Source organism: Microchirus variegatus (assembly GCF_963457635.1).
Source record: "Microchirus variegatus genome assembly, chromosome: 14".
Taxonomy (NCBI): Eukaryota; Metazoa; Chordata; class Actinopteri; order Pleuronectiformes; family Soleidae; genus Microchirus; species Microchirus variegatus.
Genome location: NC_139815.1, coordinates 13330710 through 13350326, shown reverse-complemented (window position 1 = coordinate 13350326; position 19617 = coordinate 13330710). Strand labels below are relative to the sequence as shown.

The window sequence follows — 19617 nt, the reverse complement described above, 5'->3', positions numbered from 1 at the left end:
TGTCCATGTGTCAGCAATGACAGAATAAGACATTTAAGCCTAATTCAATTGTATGAGGTTGAAAAAAGGAGAGAAGAGCACAGACGGAAGCTATGTTGGGGGCAGAGATGGAGGACAAGAAAAAGACAAAAGAAGGAAGCTCTCTAAATAGACTTCTCTCCAGGGACCAAAGGTGAGGAATTTGTCAACAACACTGACTAATCAGGGACATCAGGGTTAGGGAGTCCTGGTGACAAGCCGTTCTCTGCTCTGATCCTCTCTTCTTCAACGCTTTGTTTTTCGTTCCCTCTTTTCCTCTCTTCCCCTGAATCCTCTGCACTCTTCAAACACATATGGTCATTTACTTCCACAGTCCTCACAGGAAAGTACTCCCCGGATTTAATGCATCAGATAAAGCTCTTGACATCTGCTTGTCCGACTTATCGAGACCACACAACCTGCATTTACTCTGAACTCGGCTCCCCTCTGCCTGAAAAACTAAAAAAATGCTTTTTATCAGATGCATCGTGAAAGTTGAACGCTTACTTGTCATGGCAGCTCCAAGAGTCCGGTGTCTTCATGCACATACTAACACAATGCATTCATCACGTAATTACTTCCTCATCTGGGAAATGAGCTGTACACATTTAAAGCCCCTAAAATCAAACCCAAGGCTATTTCGTAAGCAATGCAATCAAGACCCTGTTACTTTAGAGCAGCTGATTAAAATAAACGTACATCATGTACAGAACACTTTAGTATCCAATAATCCTGTAGGATTAGGCCCCATGTTGCATACACATTGATATGAAGTTGTTTGTCTTGCTGAGAAACTGCTGTCTCCTGCTGTTTCTCTCTCATCCCCTGTTTTTCTTTTTCCTCCGGGAGGAAAGAATTGCAATCAATTGATGCAGAGTAAGGTTTAGAGTTCGACTCAAAAGTGTCTCTCAGCATCGACGGGGATGGAAAGAGTAGCGGAAAATTGCTCAAGAAGACAATGTAAAACTATAGATAAAATCTTACTTGCTTAGAGGGAAGAATTAACACTTTCCTGAAGGCATTTGAAACATTTTGTACTAAACAATGTGGTGTTTTTATAATCCCTTTCACATTTTTTTTTTTTTTACATTGTTGTGTTGTGAAACGTAAACTGTAATAAATGAAGCATATTGCATTCGTACGTGTTAGATTTTAAAGTGATTTTTTTTATAGTGTGGTTGTACGGAGGTAGCTGTGAACTGTGCCAAGAATCAGCTTTGGGAATTAACAAGATGAACATTTGGTCTGAAAATATGTCTACCAGCAGGGACACGAGGAAAAACGGATATTAGCATCCACTAAGATATCTTGTCGCCCATTTTATCTTGCAGTTCTGCATATCTAGTCCTAACCAAGTGGAACTTAAATTTGTAAACGGCTCACTTTCCTGCACCAAAATCCGCTTGAGAAAATCTACATACCATTGTAACAAACGATTATCAACATTATCAACAGACAGACAGGTAGATGGACTAATAATGGCCCTCTGTGTGGGATATTTTCATTCTTAGAACCCAGTTTTCCCGGCAACATCCCTCACGGTCCCTGCGGCACAACGGCCACGTTGATTAGAGCAGCTATAAACATTTTGTCAGAGTTCCAGCGACATCCTCCGAAAAAAACACCTCCAGGAAGAGAAAAAAAATAAAATAATGAGACCATGGCTGCGACATCCTTTGTCCTACAGGAACTCTCCATTATCCACAAAGACATGATAATAGCCAGTAACCGCTTTTCATGCAAGCAATGAAGGGAATGTTAGTACTCACCAGGTCCTCATTATTCAGGGTGGACCGGTTCACTAGAGCGAATGAGATGCCTGCCTTTCGAGCAGTGAGGGTCTGAGAGAGGAGGAGAAGAGTTTTGTTGAAAATGAATTGAGTCATTGACCCATTTTACCTTTCTGCACTTTTATGAAGTTTAACACAATATGACGCACACAGGTATACAACACACACTGAGTTTATCGACTTGTGAGAAGAGAATGTCGGCTTACCAAGGCCTGTGGTTTCCAGGAGCGCCGTGAATAGAAAATAAAAGAAATAAAGAAATTTAATTAGCCAGGGAGTTGGAGGGTGACTGTTGAATGTACAAACAGCAGAAGAATTTGTGGTGTTTATCATTATTATTATTATTATTATTCCATACTGAGTGCAGAGGTGTCTCAGCTGCCATGCAGGACTGCTGGTCAGGGCACAGAGCTCGAGAAAGATTCAACTATTCATTAAGAGAAGTCGTATGAGCCGTTGCACGATTCTTTCTCCACTCATGCAGTGGCGGTGACTAAACTGCAGTCATGCGTGGCATTTCTATTCACTTCTCTGTCGGGATGAAGCTTTGATCATATTTTCTGCTGTCTGCTCTGCACGTGAGTTTGACACGAATGCAAAGACACTCGCACACACACACACACACACACACACACACACACACACGTATGGGCGGAGCCAGGTGTACTGCACAACACCGTGTCTCACACACACACACACGCACGCACTTTTGTGAACTAACTCAAACATGTACACACACACACACATAGACACAACAGTCTAACAAACACAAACAGGTAACACACAAACACGCACAGACGCACAAATGCACGAGTAAATTATCTTGATATTAGAGAGTCTGGGTGACCAGACATTGATCAACATCTACCCCCGTACTGGAGGAAGTTACGTAACAGGAATGCAGACATGGACAGCTGACAATATTGGATCAGTCTTTACCACCACCCTCTTGTCTGTACAGCCCAGCTATGGTAAAGATCCATGGAAGCCATGGAGAATGTAGGAGGGAATGTGACCTCTACATGAACTGTGAGTGTTGATGTAAGTTTATCAACATGCACCAGCACTGCTGAGGTTGCTGCAGGCAATACAATATGGCCCTCTGTCCAGATAGTTATCTATATAGTGTTCAGTGCCACGTGAATTGATTTTCCAACTTTCTTTTCGTTTGGTTTTGTTTGCTCGTTTTGTTTTGTTTTTTCGCGTCCCACCATAACATGGGGGAGCCCTGCTGTCCGTTCCAATCAAACGCTGTCGCTGCCCTGAAGCAATCACACAGCAAATGTGGGACATTGACAAAGGAGAGGCAATGAAAGGGGGACCAATTTGTTTGCTGACTAGTGACTTCATCCCAGGTGTAAAAGGCTTGCTGAGTGTCACTTTTACATGATTTAAAAGCCCCACACAGTTAAATCAGAATCAATGAAGTCTCTCGGATATATTTTTGGGTTGAGTTGTCAACATTTCAAGTTTAATACGAATCTTCGACACCTGCCGAGCAACAAAGGAGAAGAAAAATGGCCAAGCATCGGCGAGGGTGAAATCTGACAACTCACTGAAAAATATCACCCATAGCTGTTATGGGTCTATGTAGGGATGGCAAATATACAAAGTCCAAAAAAATAAAAAATAAAAAAACGACATCCCATACTTACCAAGACATTGTTGGTTATTAATTTCATAAGAGATATGGACAAATACAGCATCAACTCATGTTGTTCACTGTTGTATAAACATTCATCAGCATCTGTGTGTATATAACATCAAGCTGCATTATAAATTGTTTTGATTTTTATTTCCTTTTTAAAGAAACTTAAACTAGACTGTGCTAATATATCTGTTGTTTTGTCTCTGAAAATACGTGAAGATGAGGAACAAGTAGACACAGGACAGACAGATATAATGCAGAACAGAATGGACAAACAGTTATATTCACACACTGGCATCACAATGGCCTGCTAATGTTTCTCAGAAAGACTACACATGATACGCAGCACTAAAGTGGATTGAACTGCAACGCGCCTCTCTGTGGGATATGTGATGACACATCATGTCTCAATAAAAAACAAACGGGGGAGCATCGTCGTGATGCAATATCTTAAACACCCTCTCTAGGGCTAATTAATCAAACCATTGTGTTACGGCTAAGGTTACATTTTACATTCCCACGAGCGCTCTACGCTAAATAGGCAGGGATTTAAGTGGTGGGTATTTGTCATCAATCAGCTCCTTACTGGCTTGTTTTGATCACAATTAAAGTTTATGTGACTTTTAAAAGCTACCTTATGTGCATAGGAGCTCTACTTGCCGGGTGTCACGTCAAGTAAACGTCTGCAATAATACAATCGGTTACACTTTATAATAAGTACACACCATTAGCATTAGTTAAAGAGATACTTCACCGATTTCCATGAGGCCTTGTATTGCTAGTATAGCAGTAGTATTTTTTAATAAATGTGCTTCCCTCCCTCAATTTTCCTCTCAGTTGTAAAAACAAATCTGTTTTCCCTTTTCCAATTTTCTCAGCTTCATTTCAGTGATTGAAACTATTTTTTAAACATTTTTTTAGACTCACCCATAGGGGGATGAGACTTTCTCGACGAGATTTCATAAACTGATATGGCTGCGAGGGAAAAGACCTGCTTTTCGGCAGTGCCTGTGGCCAGAACCGGGTACCTGGGGAACTTCTTGTGGGCCCTATAATGAGCCGCCGTGGGCTCACGGAGCAACTCGGCCGTGCAGGCAACAGCGGCAGCGGGCGCAGTGCATTCTGGGAGTTGTTTTTTTCTGCCTTTCTCAGCCAACAAGGCACTTTCTTCAAATATTATTTCACATTTCTACTACATAGATGACCCGGTTTTAATAGACATTCATCTTTTAAACGGTGAAATATCTCTTTAAGCATGAATACATATTGAATTCACCATTTATAACGCATGAATACTCATTAGTATGTCGTTTATAAACACAGTTCTAAATGTTTTACTCATTTGAGAGAGCAGTCCCTTGTAAGTTGATCAAAGAGCTGGTTTGTTAAAGGTGGATGCTGATTGGCTGCTTGAGTACAGCAGCTATTTGGACACTCAGCTGATGAGATGAGTAAAACATGTATAACTGTGTTTATAAGCTACATACTAATGAGTATTACTGCGTTATAAATGATGAATTCAATATTTATTCATGCTCAACTAATGCTAATAGTGTGTACTTATTATAAAGTGTTATCCAATAATCTCCATCATGTGTTGCAACAACCATACACTTAAAATTGAAAACCCAGGATATAAGATTAAAAACTCCAGCCAAAAGATTAGCACTATCATCTATTTTCATTCCACACAAAAAAAAAAACACAAGCCAATAATCTTACTAGAGTTCATACTCACACAGGACAGGATTTCAACAGAGTGGTAATTTGGGGTCACTGAAATAAAGTTGACATAAATCACACATAACCTTGTTGAGGCGGATGACTCACCAGGTCTCGGACAAGAGGCATTGTCCTCTTGCGACGTAAATCTGGCATACTGTCAATACCATAAAGAATACTGCCAGCCCTGGAGAAGCAGACAGATTTAAGATGTATTAATAACATAATAATGTCATGCTGGGGGGGGGGGGATTACAACGAAGAGAGGGGGGGGGTCTTGATTTACACAGCTGGTAAACGCAATGGATCATGCCTCCTACATCCTACCTAACCTGCCTCACCTCCTCCTCACATCTTCTTCATTTCCCATGGCATTGACCCCAAAGACACTTGACATCCAAATAATCCGGCCTCTCTCCACCTCTGCTCTCACAGGTTCTGCCTTTAAATCTCAATGTGTGCTTCGTACAGGTGCAGACACCTTACTATTGAAATATTGTACCTACACTGAATTTATTCCACACTGTAAATACTGCGGGTGATGATTGTTATGTCTTGAAGACACATTCCAGCGACACCTAAAATCTATCAGCCGTCTCCATACATCAAAAAATGTTTTACGATGAGATTTTCTCATTCTTCACAACACACCAGTTTGCTCTCTGTGCACATCCACCAGTCTTCCCCCCTCTTTCCTATCAAGCTCACTGTGGTATCACCTCAGCCGTCATTCAAAGCCTCCCCAATGACCTCAATGAGACGTCAAGGTCCCATTGCTGTGCACACAGATTAAGCCACTCAGTGACAACAGTTGTGTGACCCTAAAAATACGCAACATAACCAGCTGTGTAGCCCCTTGCCTCACCCAGATCCCCTGCCTCTTTCTGCTTTAATGCACTATGCATGCTGCAGAAAGCTGCACAGTCTTGACATGAGATGGGAGGGGAACTCTCTTGATGTTTGACTGCAACTTTCTACAGATTTCTTAAAAAGAAAAGCATACATGTGAAGCAGAGCGGATAAGTTCTTTTACAAACTTGCCATGAAGTTATGAATGCATCATGTACTCTCTGCAGTACATCACTTAACAGAACATAAAAACCCTAATTGCAGATGCATGTCAGCGTAGCTGTGAACAAAGCAGATCCGGATGCAAGTCCCCACTCACCCTCCAGTCTGCAAACCAGGCATGTTTGGATCCAAAATACTGCGAGGCTGCAGAGAGAGAAAAGAAAGAAAAATGTAAGACGAGAAATACAAGGTGAATGCACAAGTTTCAACAAAAAGGCACACCGAAAAACAAAATGCACTTGGCGAAACACGGAGGTCAATTCAGGAAGAAAATAAATGACAAACAAGAAGAAATACAGCACAGGGAGAGGATAGGAAGGAGGAAAGTACCACCGGCGAAAGACCAAATTATTCCACATCAATTTAATTTGTGGGCTCAAGACTGAGCGTTTGTTGCTCTCGGCGCTTCAGGCCAGATTCGTCTTCTGTGTAATGCGCCCTCCTCACTAACCAAAATGTCCAGTTTGAAACACAAATCATTTTATGAGACGAGAGGAATAAAAGGGACAACCGGCACAGAGTGACTGTGAGGTGGCTCAGAGGCACATGCTGCATTTTCTTCAATATCTACAGGTATCACTTCAGTCCACCTACACACTCAAAGGTAGCCCAGCATCACATCACATCACATACCACAAAATCACAACTACACATAGACATAAACATGCACATGCAAGAAAACCTCATTTGTCTTTGAGGTTATACTGCACATGATGACAGATAAATAATGACTTAAAACCTGAGAATCCAAAGCACTGGTGTCTGGAAAGAGAAAATGACAGGAGGGTGCAGAGTTAGAAAGGAGCAGCTCACTTAAAAACACACACTTATTTTGGGTATTAAGGACACTAATCTACTATTACAGCGTGATGACAACAGTTTATGCAAAAGTGGAGACAACATGTCAACATGTGCCTCAAGGAGAACGGCCGTGAAACACAGCACAACCAGAAAACTACGTTACACAACGAAAGGCTCTTAGCTACAGGATGAGTTAAGAAGATCCTTGACTATAGAAAATCAATGCAGCGCAAATTAAAAAAAGAAAGAAAGATCCCTTTAATCGATAACATTATGCGTGTTAACACTTATAACTGGCCAGACATGGAACATTAGCTAAGCGTTTGGTATCATATTGCCATTTTGGCGATGAACTGCAAAATAACCCGGCCTCTAAATAAACAAGACTGCAGAGGTGTAATACTGTGCTGCTGGTCCGTGTACTTGGCGGCCGATGGATTTTTTCGTGTTAAAAAAACAAACCAAAATCATGAAATGATCCATTTCCCGATTAGTATTTATAGGGTAATGAAAAACGGAAAAAGACTAAGCGATTTTCTTGGACGTGCATATAAATGGAAATCGGGAAACTGTGTGGAAAACGATTATTTTTTTAACGATTTTGCATGGCTTATTTTGTTGTGACCCAGACACTATCATCACAACGTGACACTCGGACGTCAGGAGCGCTGTGCTGAATGAACCAGGCCTCCAGTCTGAAGAAACAACATGTCTTTGCACAAGTATGCCAGTTTTACAGCAGAAAACAGACTAAATGGAAAGTCCTGCGGTGATATCTCTGCTGCATTATGTACTCAGTTTGGAGGACTGTGCTGAGCAGGGAATTTGCATGGACGTCATCCCTGACAGCGAACTTGAAGTTGCATGTAATGCATACAAAAAACTCAAATAGTATGATTTCAATAAATGAATGGTTTTGATGATATTATTCTTAAATTTGATAATGTGTTATGGTAAAATAAGTTAAGATCATTATTTCTGTCTGCTTGTTTTATGAATAATACATTTGGCTAGAATAATGAGCAGGTTAATTATATTCTGTTCGTTGTTGGAGAAATTTGGATTTTTGGAATATTTTTTTTTGCCAAAATGTCTTTGAAAAAAAAGTCACATATTCACAATGAAAAAAAATAGATGTTCAGTGTTCCTATCAGTTTGTTGCAGGAGGTACATTTGTTGGAATATATTTATAAATAAAAAACACAATTTTCAGGGTAAAATGTGTGTGATTTTGAAGAGCGGTTCTACTTTTGTTGGGCAGCACATAAAGAGTGAATATATTACTCCATGCCTCGCCATCAAGAGCCTGGACTGTCCATTTGCATGAACTACTGTTCTCGGGATAAAGGAATTGTGAAGTATTGTTGAATTACTTGACAAAAAAAATGAGGATTAGAGTCACATTAATTTGTTATATATATATATCATCATAAATATGAGTTGCAGTGTGATAAAGTAATAATGCCAGTTGGCAATGCATTTACCACAGTTTCATATTCATGTTGGGAGACAGGAATATTATATTTCTCTTTAAAAGCAATATACGGATACAAATCCCCGTCACTGTCAAATTGTTACAATAGTTTACAAGAAGAATGCTGTTGTTAAACCAAAAAGGACTTATTTATATATGTAATAGTGGCATTGTTCCATACAAAACATTTATGAGGTGAATAGTTGTGCTTGTACGAACAACGTAATAGGGCTTGATTATGAAAGAGTTTCAAAGGAAATATACCAACAGCCAAAGGGCATATTAATAGAAAATTCTGAATCACGACTTCTGGTACAGCATTGTGACAACAGTTTCTGGGTCACAACAAAATAAACGATGCAAAATCAAAACACATTTTCAGCATAGCCCAAAATAAATCGCATTTTTTATCATCATTTTTTCAATGATTGTTGTTTTTTCAGGGGGGTTTTCTCCTTACAATTAAGTGGAAATTTGGAAATGGCTTGTTTTTTCCGATTTTGGTTCCATTTTCTCAAAATGACAAATTGTTGGCCGTCAACACAGGGATTGCTGTTGACCCATGGGTAACAATTAGCAGTCACTTTCTAATGTGCAAAAAATACAAAAAGAAAGAGAGAAACTGATCTGATTAAAATGACATGATGCTTACAGTATAAGTTTGCCAGTAAAATTTACAATTTTTTCCAAAGGTGACAAAACAAATCACATCATAAAAATATTAATAGACATCATTAACATAGCAATTACTCTGGGCCGGCACACTTGCAGGGCTCACAGTACAGAATATTTGGTGTATGCTGCCACACAGAGCACTTTATACAGCCATTAGTGCTCACCACAAGCAGAGCTTTTCATAGTGAGTGGTCCTTGCGGAGGCTCTGATATTTTAAAAACATTAAAAACTCATTCTGGCAAACATAAAAACAAATCAGGTTGTACATCTTTCCAAGTGCTGTTCGACAACAGACAAGTGGATTTGCTTGAAATTCTTCAATTATGCTTTATGTCTCGCCTGAAAGGCCTCTTTAGTTTTGAATGTCTGAGAATCACCTGCAGTCAGTTAGGACTGAAGGTGTCAAGCAGGTGCAGTAGTCATAAAGCACTTAGGAACGCTGTGATCTGGATAACTGAAAATCTCCAAAGACATTAAGACTGCATAGTTTCTGCACTGCATTGGTACAAAGGTAACATTATGCTGTAGGGCGACACAAAGGCGCACACATACAGACACACATCACTCAAAGGCCTTTGACAGTAATCGACCAAGCTCTTAACACAGTTTACAAGATAGAGTCATCTCCTCCATCCGCACAACCACAAAAGCTATAGAGCACTGATATATAAACTTCGTATCACACATAAATTAAATATATATATATATATATATATATATATTTGTGGAGTAGAAAACCAGTGCATGAGGATGCAGGTAAAAGTACGAGGCAGCAACAGGAGCGGTAAATCCTGAATTTCAGTGTGCCGACACACATGGTCACACCGTACATAAATCAGAGTTCACTGGAGCAGGAAAGCCAGCACATGGCTGATTATACAACTAGGACTAACCACGGCCCACACACGGGGACATTTGTTCTTATATTGACCCAATTAAGCACAATAAATCCTCTGGAATTAAATGCGTTGCCAATTTCATCTAAAATAGAACGCGGTTTTACTAAATATCTTTTAAATTGTTGTGGTAGATCCGATTTAGCCAATCCAACACAGAGTTTATAGAGAGTGCACACTGCACATCTTATCTGTATGCTAGTTTCTAAAATGATGCCAATAACATATTTGTTACTGACAACCAAGATGTTTCAGAATATGTGCCCATGTTTTTCTAGCGTTTTATTGTATGCCAATAATGTTTGACGCTAATAAATAATTTGTTTCTGTTCACTGAATTATTGAGCATAACAATGTGATGTTTGATAAGTCTTCAGCACAACTAGAAAAACGTTTCTATGATGTATTCATCTACACTCTTAGAAAAAAAGTAGAGCCATATAAGGTTCTTCGGTTTGTCCTCATAGGAGAACCCTTTTTGGCTCCAGGTAGAACCTTTTTTATAAAGGTTCCACCTGGAACCCTTTTGGAGGGTTCCACCAAGGACCCATTTAAAACCCTTTATTCAGGAAAGGGGTTTTAAAGGGTTCTCTGGATCAAAATGGTTCTTACTGGAACCATTAGTTTTCAAGAACCCTTGAAAAACCCTTTCTTCGGGGAAAGGGTTTTTAAGAAGCAAATGGTTCCAGGTAGAACCTCAGCCCTTGTAGAAGGACACTTTTGGAACCCTTATTTCTAAGAGTGTACTAATTTGTCTACTTACTTTCATATATTTAACCGGGGCGTTCATAGCTACACCAAGTATTTATGAATTACTCTGGAGATTATTCATGGTTTGCACCTGTTTTGTATCTATTGTTAGGATTAACAACTTCATGTGTAGCATTGATGGGATTGGTCTATTGTGAGTTTAGGAGGGAAATTAAAAGTATGATGATAATGAGAATCGTGACAATATAATCAAAGGCTCTGTTCAGACCTGGTATTGACAGCTATCTTGGGTGAGCCAATCACAAGCCAGGATAGCTCTTCATACATCAATTCACTGGGATTGGGATGCATTTCTACATGTGAAGAGGCCACTCATCTGTCCTCCAGAGTGTGGCTTCTCTTTGCACAACTGTAGAGTAATTGTTTATGCTCGGAGAACATTGATCGAGCCCAAACCCTGTGCGTTTTGTAGCCAGCTCCAGCCTTCCACTCTGGAGAGACAGGTCACTTTTGTGGTAAAAGTCCTGGGAAAGATGTTGTACATCATTACTCTCCTTCAGGGAACAGAAATTCTGTCATAGCGTTTCATTTTAGTTTGTTACTTCTTTTTTTGTTTTGCATAATGGATAGAGAGATAAAGAGAACAAAATGTGGTAAGATTTGACTAATTTGAAAGTTCAATTCATTGCAAAACTGCATTGAGGCAGAATAGGCAGCTTTAATTGTATACTTAGAGCATACTTTGAGCTGTCCACTTGGTATAAGATTGATACTAATACCAGGTCTAAAGAGAGCCAAAAAAGCCAAAAAAAAACAAAACAGAAAAGACAGTAGTATTGTATTACAAGCTATTGCCATTCTGTTGCTCCTCCAAGTTGTGAAGTAAACCATGGAGAAAAGGATTTCCCTGTTTACAATAGTCAGATGACAAGGCTGATATTGAATCAGTCAGTGCTTTGAAGTGGATTGTTTCGCCTAAAACGACTAGAGATTCTTCATTCGTGTGTCTGCATTTTTCATTTCTCCATTCTTTCTGAAAATGGTGCACTAAGCATAAGAGGATCTACCTCCTTCACTCCCTTAGGAGAAAGCAGAAAACTTCACGAGCAGCAGACCTCTATAAATATTCCAAGCAAGGCTGACCTGGTTACAGAATGCCCTTGGGAGTGTGAATTAGCATCTGAATACAGACAAACTGCTGTAGCCAGTTGAAGATAGGCTTGGCAGGAGTGGCAATACTGGTGTGACTCCCTTCATAGCTCCCACTCAGACCAGCGTGGTGAGCACACATCAGCTATAAAAGATGAAGGCACAAAGCTAATGAAAGGGACTTAGACTACAAAAAAAAAAAAGCTTGCTTAAATCCTTTATTTTACTCAAATGTCAACACAATTATTTCATTTGCTTTACCTGGACTTCCAAAGCTGATGGAACATGGACATAATGCTTCCATCTATAGCTATTTCTACATCAGTAGAATACTGAATATAAAACAACCGCTCACACTGTCATAAAAATTAATATTGGATGTATTTGGAGGTGAGGTGTACATACTGAAGGTTATTGTATTGTAACTTTTGTAGATTGCTCAAAACTCCTTTTTTTCGATGTCGGTTCAATACGCCTGTTTCATTTAAGCAAAACCTTTAATGAGATCATTGATTCACAATGAGAAAGTCAAAGTTAAATCTTCAGCACATTCTTATCATCAGCATTACTGCAAACTTTGGAAATCAATTAGGGAAAGCCAGAGATGTTATGTTAAGTAAGCAAGGGCTAATTACCTGTACCCAGATTAAATTGAGACCATATTATAAAAACAAACATTAAAGCTGTGGGCAGGATCACTGGAAAGTAATACATTGCTGACTCTCAGTGGCAGGACATTAAAATACTTACATTATTGGAAAGCGGCTCTCTGTGCCTTTCATCAGATAAACATGGAGAGGCGTGATTTATACGCAACAGTTGACCCAAGACTGTCCATTGCTGAAACTCTCCGCTTATACTGACGTATTTGTAGTACCTTATATTCATTTAAGCACATCTGTCAGACAGTCTCATAGTGTTTAGGTGTTTAACCATTGTCTTTATAATTTTTATTATATTATATTATTAATATATTTTTCCTTTGAATTAAGAGTAAAAATTCCCTAGTCTTTATTTCCCATGAAATGACTGCAGTACATAAAAGTATGATTAAAAAAGCAAAAAACATACAGAACATTATGTGGCTGTCAAAATGAACACAGTTTTGCAGCTTCCAATGACAAACGTATTAAAAAAAAACATAAAAAAATTATCAATTGAACAAAAACTTGACGAAGTGTTAGATTTTGAAAAATGACAAACCCAAGAATGGATGCTTGACATAAATCCATTACATTCTTCAATTAAATATGAATATATATATATATATATATGTCTTCAGAGGACCCTGAATTGTAACAGTATGAGATTTTCCCATTCATCTAATATTATTTAACAATGACGTTTAAAATCTCAGGCTAGTAAAAAAGTAAAAAATTAAATGTTATTCAAACAATAGCAAGACCAAGGATTTCATGTCTGGTTCAAATAGCCAGACCATGCAAAAAAGTAAAAATTATGTATTTTCTACATACACCATTTTCCAAATGATTCCATTACTTTATGGATTAAAATGCTGCCTCTAAAAACTTTTGTTCTTGAGATTGTCTTTTTATATATTTTTTGTAAATCAATGCAAAGTATTAACAAACCGTTGTACATGTGCTGTAATACAACCGACAATATATCATTTGAAGTCACATGGTGCTGAGTCTTCATGAGTTATTGGTATTATCTGAAATATGGTTGAAAAATATCACCATGGCCTGCAAAGAATCATCACATTGATAAATAAAAGGAGTCCTACCTCCTGCCAGAATCTGCTGCTCCAGTTCAGCCATCTGTTTTCTGTAGGCCCTGAGTGCTGCCTCCTTGAATGTAGGTCGGCATCGTTTCTTGGGTGGGGCATCTATGGGCTTCTCCTCCGCAACATTTTTGTTTTCATCCTCATGCTGTTGCTCCACTTTTTCAGCCACCTCGGTGGCCTCCTCCATTATCTCATCTAGCTCCTCGAGCTCCTCATCAATCTCATCCATCTCCTCTGTAATATCATTGTCCTCAGTCTCATCTGGTTCTTCTACATCTACGTACTCCACCATTGCATCATATGCAGCAGTATCCTCAGTGAGTTCGGTTTCATATTCCTCAATGTACTCTTCATCATATTGATCATCCAAACTGCAAGCATAGTCCAGAACATGTGCCTCTTTACTTTCCCCATAATTCTTGTTTTCTTCAAAATCTTGAGAAGCTTCAAAATCCTGAAAGGCATTATCGTCTGATGCCTCAATGTCATCAGACACGTTATAGTCCAGAGAAGTCTCACACTGTTGTGTTAACTCATCCGTTTCATTTGAATTAGTTTTGTTCTCCAAGTTAGCTAGTACCTGCTCCATCACTTCAACATAGTGAGTTTCACCATCCTCATGTTGTTCACCAGCATCTGCTTCTACGTTTGGTTTCTCTTCCTCTGCCTTGTAGAAGACAGGCTCTTTGTGGACATCGGAGTCTACAGGCGTAGTAGAGCTATTTGCAGTGGATGTGGACAGGGTGCGGAAACGTCCCATGAATGATGAAGGGGGATTGATTGGCTCCTCAGGAGGAGCAGGGGCATTTGGAGCACCAGTTTTCCAAACAACTTCCAGAGCTGACTTAGCCCTCTGCAGAGTAGAGCCAAAACCAAAACCAAAGGACTTCTCACTGAGATCTATGCTGAGCCTACTACTCCAAGACTTTGGAACCTCTTCAACCTTCTCTGTCCGAATCTCACTCTGACTGCGGTACATAGATGAAGATTTATTCTGGGTTTGATGAAAACTATGATTGACATCCAGTTCAGGGAATTTTTCTCTGGGAGCTGCTTTTGGGGTATCCTTAGGGGCATCTGTCGAGGCAACTTTAGGGGCTTCTGTTGAGACAGCTTTATGGGTGTCTTTTGGGGGTACCTTAGAATTCTCTTTAGGAACTACAGGTGGTGATTCTTTAGGTGGAACTTTAGAAACTTCTTTTGTGGGTACTGTACCAGTCTCCTTAGGTGCCACTTTCGGGGTTGCTTTTGATGCTTCTTTTGGGGGTGGTTTTGATGCTTCTTTTGGGGATAGTTTTGATGCTTCTTTTGGGGGTAGTTTTGTAGCTTCTTTTGGGGGTAGTTTTGTAGCTTCTTTTGGGGGTAGTTTTGTAGCTTCTTTTGGGGGTAGTTTTGTAGCTTCTTTTGGGGATAGTTTTGATGCTTCTTTTGGGGGTAGTTTTGATGCTTCTTTTGGGGGTAGTTTTGTAGCTTCTTTGGTGACCTCTTTAGCAGCCACTTTTAGTCCTTCTTTAGATGGAACGTGTGGTAATTCTTTAGCAATGACTTTAGGGGATTCTTTCGGGGACTCTTTGGGGGATTCTTTAGGTGTTAAAACAGGGCTCTCAATTGGAGTTATTTTAGGGCTGTCTTTTGGTGACACTTTAGGACTTTCTTTAGAAAACATAATTGGAGTGACTTTCACAGTCTCACTAGAGGTTACCTTAGATGGCACTTTAGATACCTCTTTAACATTGGGCTTTGTTGCACCTCTAGCTGTTAATTTAGAACTGTCTTTAATGGGGACTTGAGAAGATTCTTTAGCTGCTGTTTTCTGAACTTCTATTCTATTCTCTTTAGTAGCTGCTTTAGAGGTCACTTGAGGTGAAGCCTTCGCAGTTAGTTTGGGGCTTTCCTTTGGTAATATCTTGGTGCTTTCTTTCTGTTTATGAGTCACTTTAGCAGCAGCTTTAGGGGCATCTTTAGATGATGCTTTCACACTTTCTTTTGTGCTCCCCTTACATCCCTCTTTAGACTGCCGAGCAGATGTCTTGACGACAGACTCACGCTCTGGGATGTGAGGAATGACATGGGTGGTTACAGGTGGTTCTCTGTCAAACATCATGAATTCTTCATCTCCTTCAAACTGTAAATCAACCTCCTGACATTTAGTTATGTTCTCTGGAAAACCCGGGATGGTTGAAGGGTCAAATGGACTGCTGACCTCTATGGAGGCTTCCAAGCCAGAGTCTGCACCCTGTTCCAGATGATGCCAGTCTTTCCAGGGTGACAGATCACCTTGCAGAGAGACCTGAGATCCACTATAGTGGCTTCTATCACCAGACATGCATACAAGTCCATTGCTCACCCCGCTGTCAATCGTTTCTGTTGTCTCAACCTCATTGTGTTCATAGGTTTGATTTTCATGGCTGAGTGGATGACTGGGGCTAGCATACCATGAGGAAGCCATGTCTTCTTGTTTTCTCTGCCACAATTCCTGGTCCGAGGAGGACAGCAAGGAGCCTCCATTAGCACGTGTAAAATACTGACTCTCTGAAAAGTCTTCAGAGTATGATTGGCAAAGTTTTGAGCAGTCAGATTCTGATCGGCTAAGTTTAGGGGAGGAATAGTCACTCTGAGAAAGCCAACCAGGGGTCATATCAGAGTAATATGCCTTAGCATGCTTGTCTGTGTCATAGTAAGTGTCATCAGCATAATGAACTGCTCCTGAGTAGCCTGCTTCTTCTCCTGACTGGCTATGGTCATGTGGCCGTCTCTTTTCTGATTTACTCTTGTGACTAGGCTTGGATATCACCATTGCATATTTATTTCTGCTTAATTCATCTAATTCTTTATCACTGTCCATTGAGTCCCAGTCATCACTCTCCACTACCTTTTCCTTCCCTGAAACCTTTAGATCCATGCTTTCATATGTTTGTGAAGAGGACATTGCTTTGTCTTTTCGCTCCTTTCCATCATGAGTTAAACTATCAGTCGAAACTGTAATGCCTGTTCCTTTAAGTTTATAGCATTTTTTCAAGACTACATCCCTATCTTGGGTTGTTGCAAAAATGACAATAATGGGGCGGGGTTTCGCATTAGAACATTCTCTTTGTTGACCTAGCCTATGAGCAAGTTCGATTTTTATTATTTTACGGGCATCAGTAAAACCCATTCTGTCTTTTAATATTTTATATATTACACTTTCTGTTTTCTCTGACCTTTCTTCAGGAACATTGATAAAACGCAAAGTTGAATTATTCGCCTGGTGGCTAATTTGTTTTATGTAGTCATGGATATCACGTGTCTCTCTTCTGGACTGGACAAATCCTGAGCGAAGCTGCTCAATCTCACTCTGAACTACTTCCACACTACTGGATATCTCATCAATGGAGCTTTTTAGGGCATTGACGTGGCCACGCAACTCGGTCAGTTCAGTCTCTATCTGGCTGATTCCTTGAAGCTCCTTAAAAATCATCTCCATAACATCCTGTGTTTGACTGATGCAACCTGTGGAAGAGGAACCCGGCTCCAGGGTCGAACTCTTCTGCTGTCGTCCAGCGCGGTCCAAGGACTTGCTCCGGATGCCCAGTGTTTTCCTCCAATTGCTCACCTCTGAGTCTGAGGAGACACATTCCTGACTCTTTTTCCATTTTCTTAACTTGCGTAGAGCACCCAGTCTAAGTGTGTGAAGACTTGAGCGTTCCACTCGTTCACCCTCAGAGCTGCCATCAGAGGGAGCCAAACTAATGAGGCTCTTTCTATTTCGTCTTACTGGCATGGTGTGTGATTTATGCTCATTCAGTCTCCGGACAGGTTTTGTCTCACTCAAAGAGTCAGAGTAACTACTATCAATTGAAAGAACCTCCGGAAATGTGCATTCATTATTGTTCAAAAAAGGAGAGTTTTTTGGGAGTCCATTTGCTATAGCTACACGATAACTAAAAGTGGGTGACAAAGATGAACAGTCGTTCTTTCCGTCGTCGTCTTCAAGTGATATGTTACGTGCCGAAGAGCATTTGGAAATCTTTTTCACTGTGGTCTTCAGTGTAGCAGATAGATTTGGATTGTTTGCTTGCACATCGGTGGTCAATCTCGGCTCTTTATTTTCACTTCTCTCTTTCTTCTTTATTGGGTTTGCCAATTTCTTTGTAAACATTCCTTTGCAAATCTTTTCAATGTAGGATGATATAGTCTTGATTAGGGCAGAAACCATGGATGGCAATCCTGTGGACTGTTAATCATCTAGTGAAAGAAGAAGTTGGCCGAGAATGCAGCGGTGCTGAGGCAAGCACAATCACACTGCTTTGCAGTGAGCAGCTCACAATCACTAAAACCACTGTCCACGTTGAGGCTCACAATTACTTTTTAATCCAGTCCCCGTCTTCCAGAAAAGGAACATCTCTCTGAAAGAACAAAGAACAATTACTTTACAATTTGGTAAAAGATTCTCATGTTAGATTTTAACACAAACAAAAATCCTAAAAATCCCAAAATACATTGACTAGTGTCTTAGACTCTGAACTGTGTATTTTGTGATTAATGATTTGTGTGTGTGCATTCATATATGTATGATATTGTCAGTTAATGTCAGTAGACCCACTGTATCCAACAGCAGTTCATTTAATTGCCTCAAAGTACTCAATGTGGTCAAGAGACTAGCATAGTTTAGTTTGGGGATAGTAAAAAATAATAATATAATAAGCTTAAGAGAAACTTGACAGCATTTTGTACACCTGACTAAAATTAACAGCTTGGATTTGTTTTTTGGTGTGCTTGCTATAGTGAAGAATTGGCCAACAAAATTGAAAGGGGGGTTCTTCTGCATTGGATCTGACAGCTGCTCCACATAAGTTGAGGTGTTTAGAGTTTGGTGTGTCTACAATCTGAGCACGAACACATGCTTGCTTCAAATGAGCAGAGAAACACACACATCACGGTTAACTTTTATTGCCGGGCTCTGATGTAGGACCAACCATTAGCAAATAGGGCTTAAGACAAGCTTGCCAGTGTTGCGTGGTGGAATAAGGAGCTTGACGACTTGAAAACTTTAAGGGATTAAGTTTGAGGCAAGCCTTGGGCTAGAATGTTCAAAAAGAAAATGTCTTTCTATGTGTGTAAAAGAAAGGCACTTAATCTAAATCTTTAAGCAGCAATTAATCTCAATCGACAACTACTTACTTCATTCCAAAATGCTATTCAGATGCATGAGACAGAACACTTAAAAAACATTAAAAAGTCCTGCTTGTCATACTTGAAAATAAGCTAAAAGATATGCATCATCAAAAATTGTCATTACAGCAATGGAATTAAAAAGGTGGGGGGGGGGGGCGTTAGGGAGTACAGCATATTTTATGGTAAGAGGAGGTTCATGACTCATCTGTCTTGAATGAGCAGCTTTGCAACTGATGGGTCACAAGTCACGACTCAAAACTGCCCCTATAAATTAATCACAAAAGATAGTTTGGCCATGCCACAAATACTTTCATCGCCATTTTAAACTATCATCTTTAGACTGCAGATCAAAACTGAAAGGTGTCACAGCACAAATTATGTTCATCAGTGAGCAGCTGAGTGCCTGGTTAGGGGACCTTTAGTTGTTGATGTAAGAGTGAATATGCATTATTGACGTGTTCCTCCAGGGTAAGAAAATGTAAGAGTCAGATGATTCTTTTTGGAGAGTGAAAAGTTGAATGGTTTGTCGCTCTATGCAATGGACTGGCAAACTGTCCAGGGTGAACCCCGCCTGTCACCCTATGTCAGCTGAGATTGGCACAGCACCCTTCATGACCCTCGTGTGGAGGATAAAGCAGTAGAAAATGGATGGATGGATGTTTTTTTTTTCGTCTTATCGCACTGAAGTGTATGACAAATTCCTTCAGGAATGATCATACTTAATATGCAACACCAATATGATGCACAAAAGGGCAAAACT

General features: G+C 39.9%; 1 protein-coding gene across 1 annotated transcript in view; it reads right to left on the bottom strand.

Annotated features, from left to right (window-relative positions):
• Positions 1-17898, bottom strand: part of unc13c (unc-13 homolog C (C. elegans)) — a gene marked incomplete at both ends in the record, with an annotated part of 93635 nt that extends 75737 nt beyond the window's left edge. Inside the window, 6 exons of the mRNA XM_083900819.1 lie at positions 1788-1859; positions 5287-5365; positions 6347-6393; positions 6989-7011; positions 13704-14753; positions 14919-17898. Coding sequence (XP_083756945.1) covers positions 1788-1859; positions 5287-5365; positions 6347-6393; positions 6989-7011; positions 13704-14753; positions 14919-17898 — 4251 coding nt within the window. The remainder of the gene's footprint in view (positions 1-1787; positions 1860-5286; positions 5366-6346; positions 6394-6988; positions 7012-13703; positions 14754-14918) is intronic.
• Between the last annotated feature and the right edge of the window lie 1719 nt (positions 17899-19617).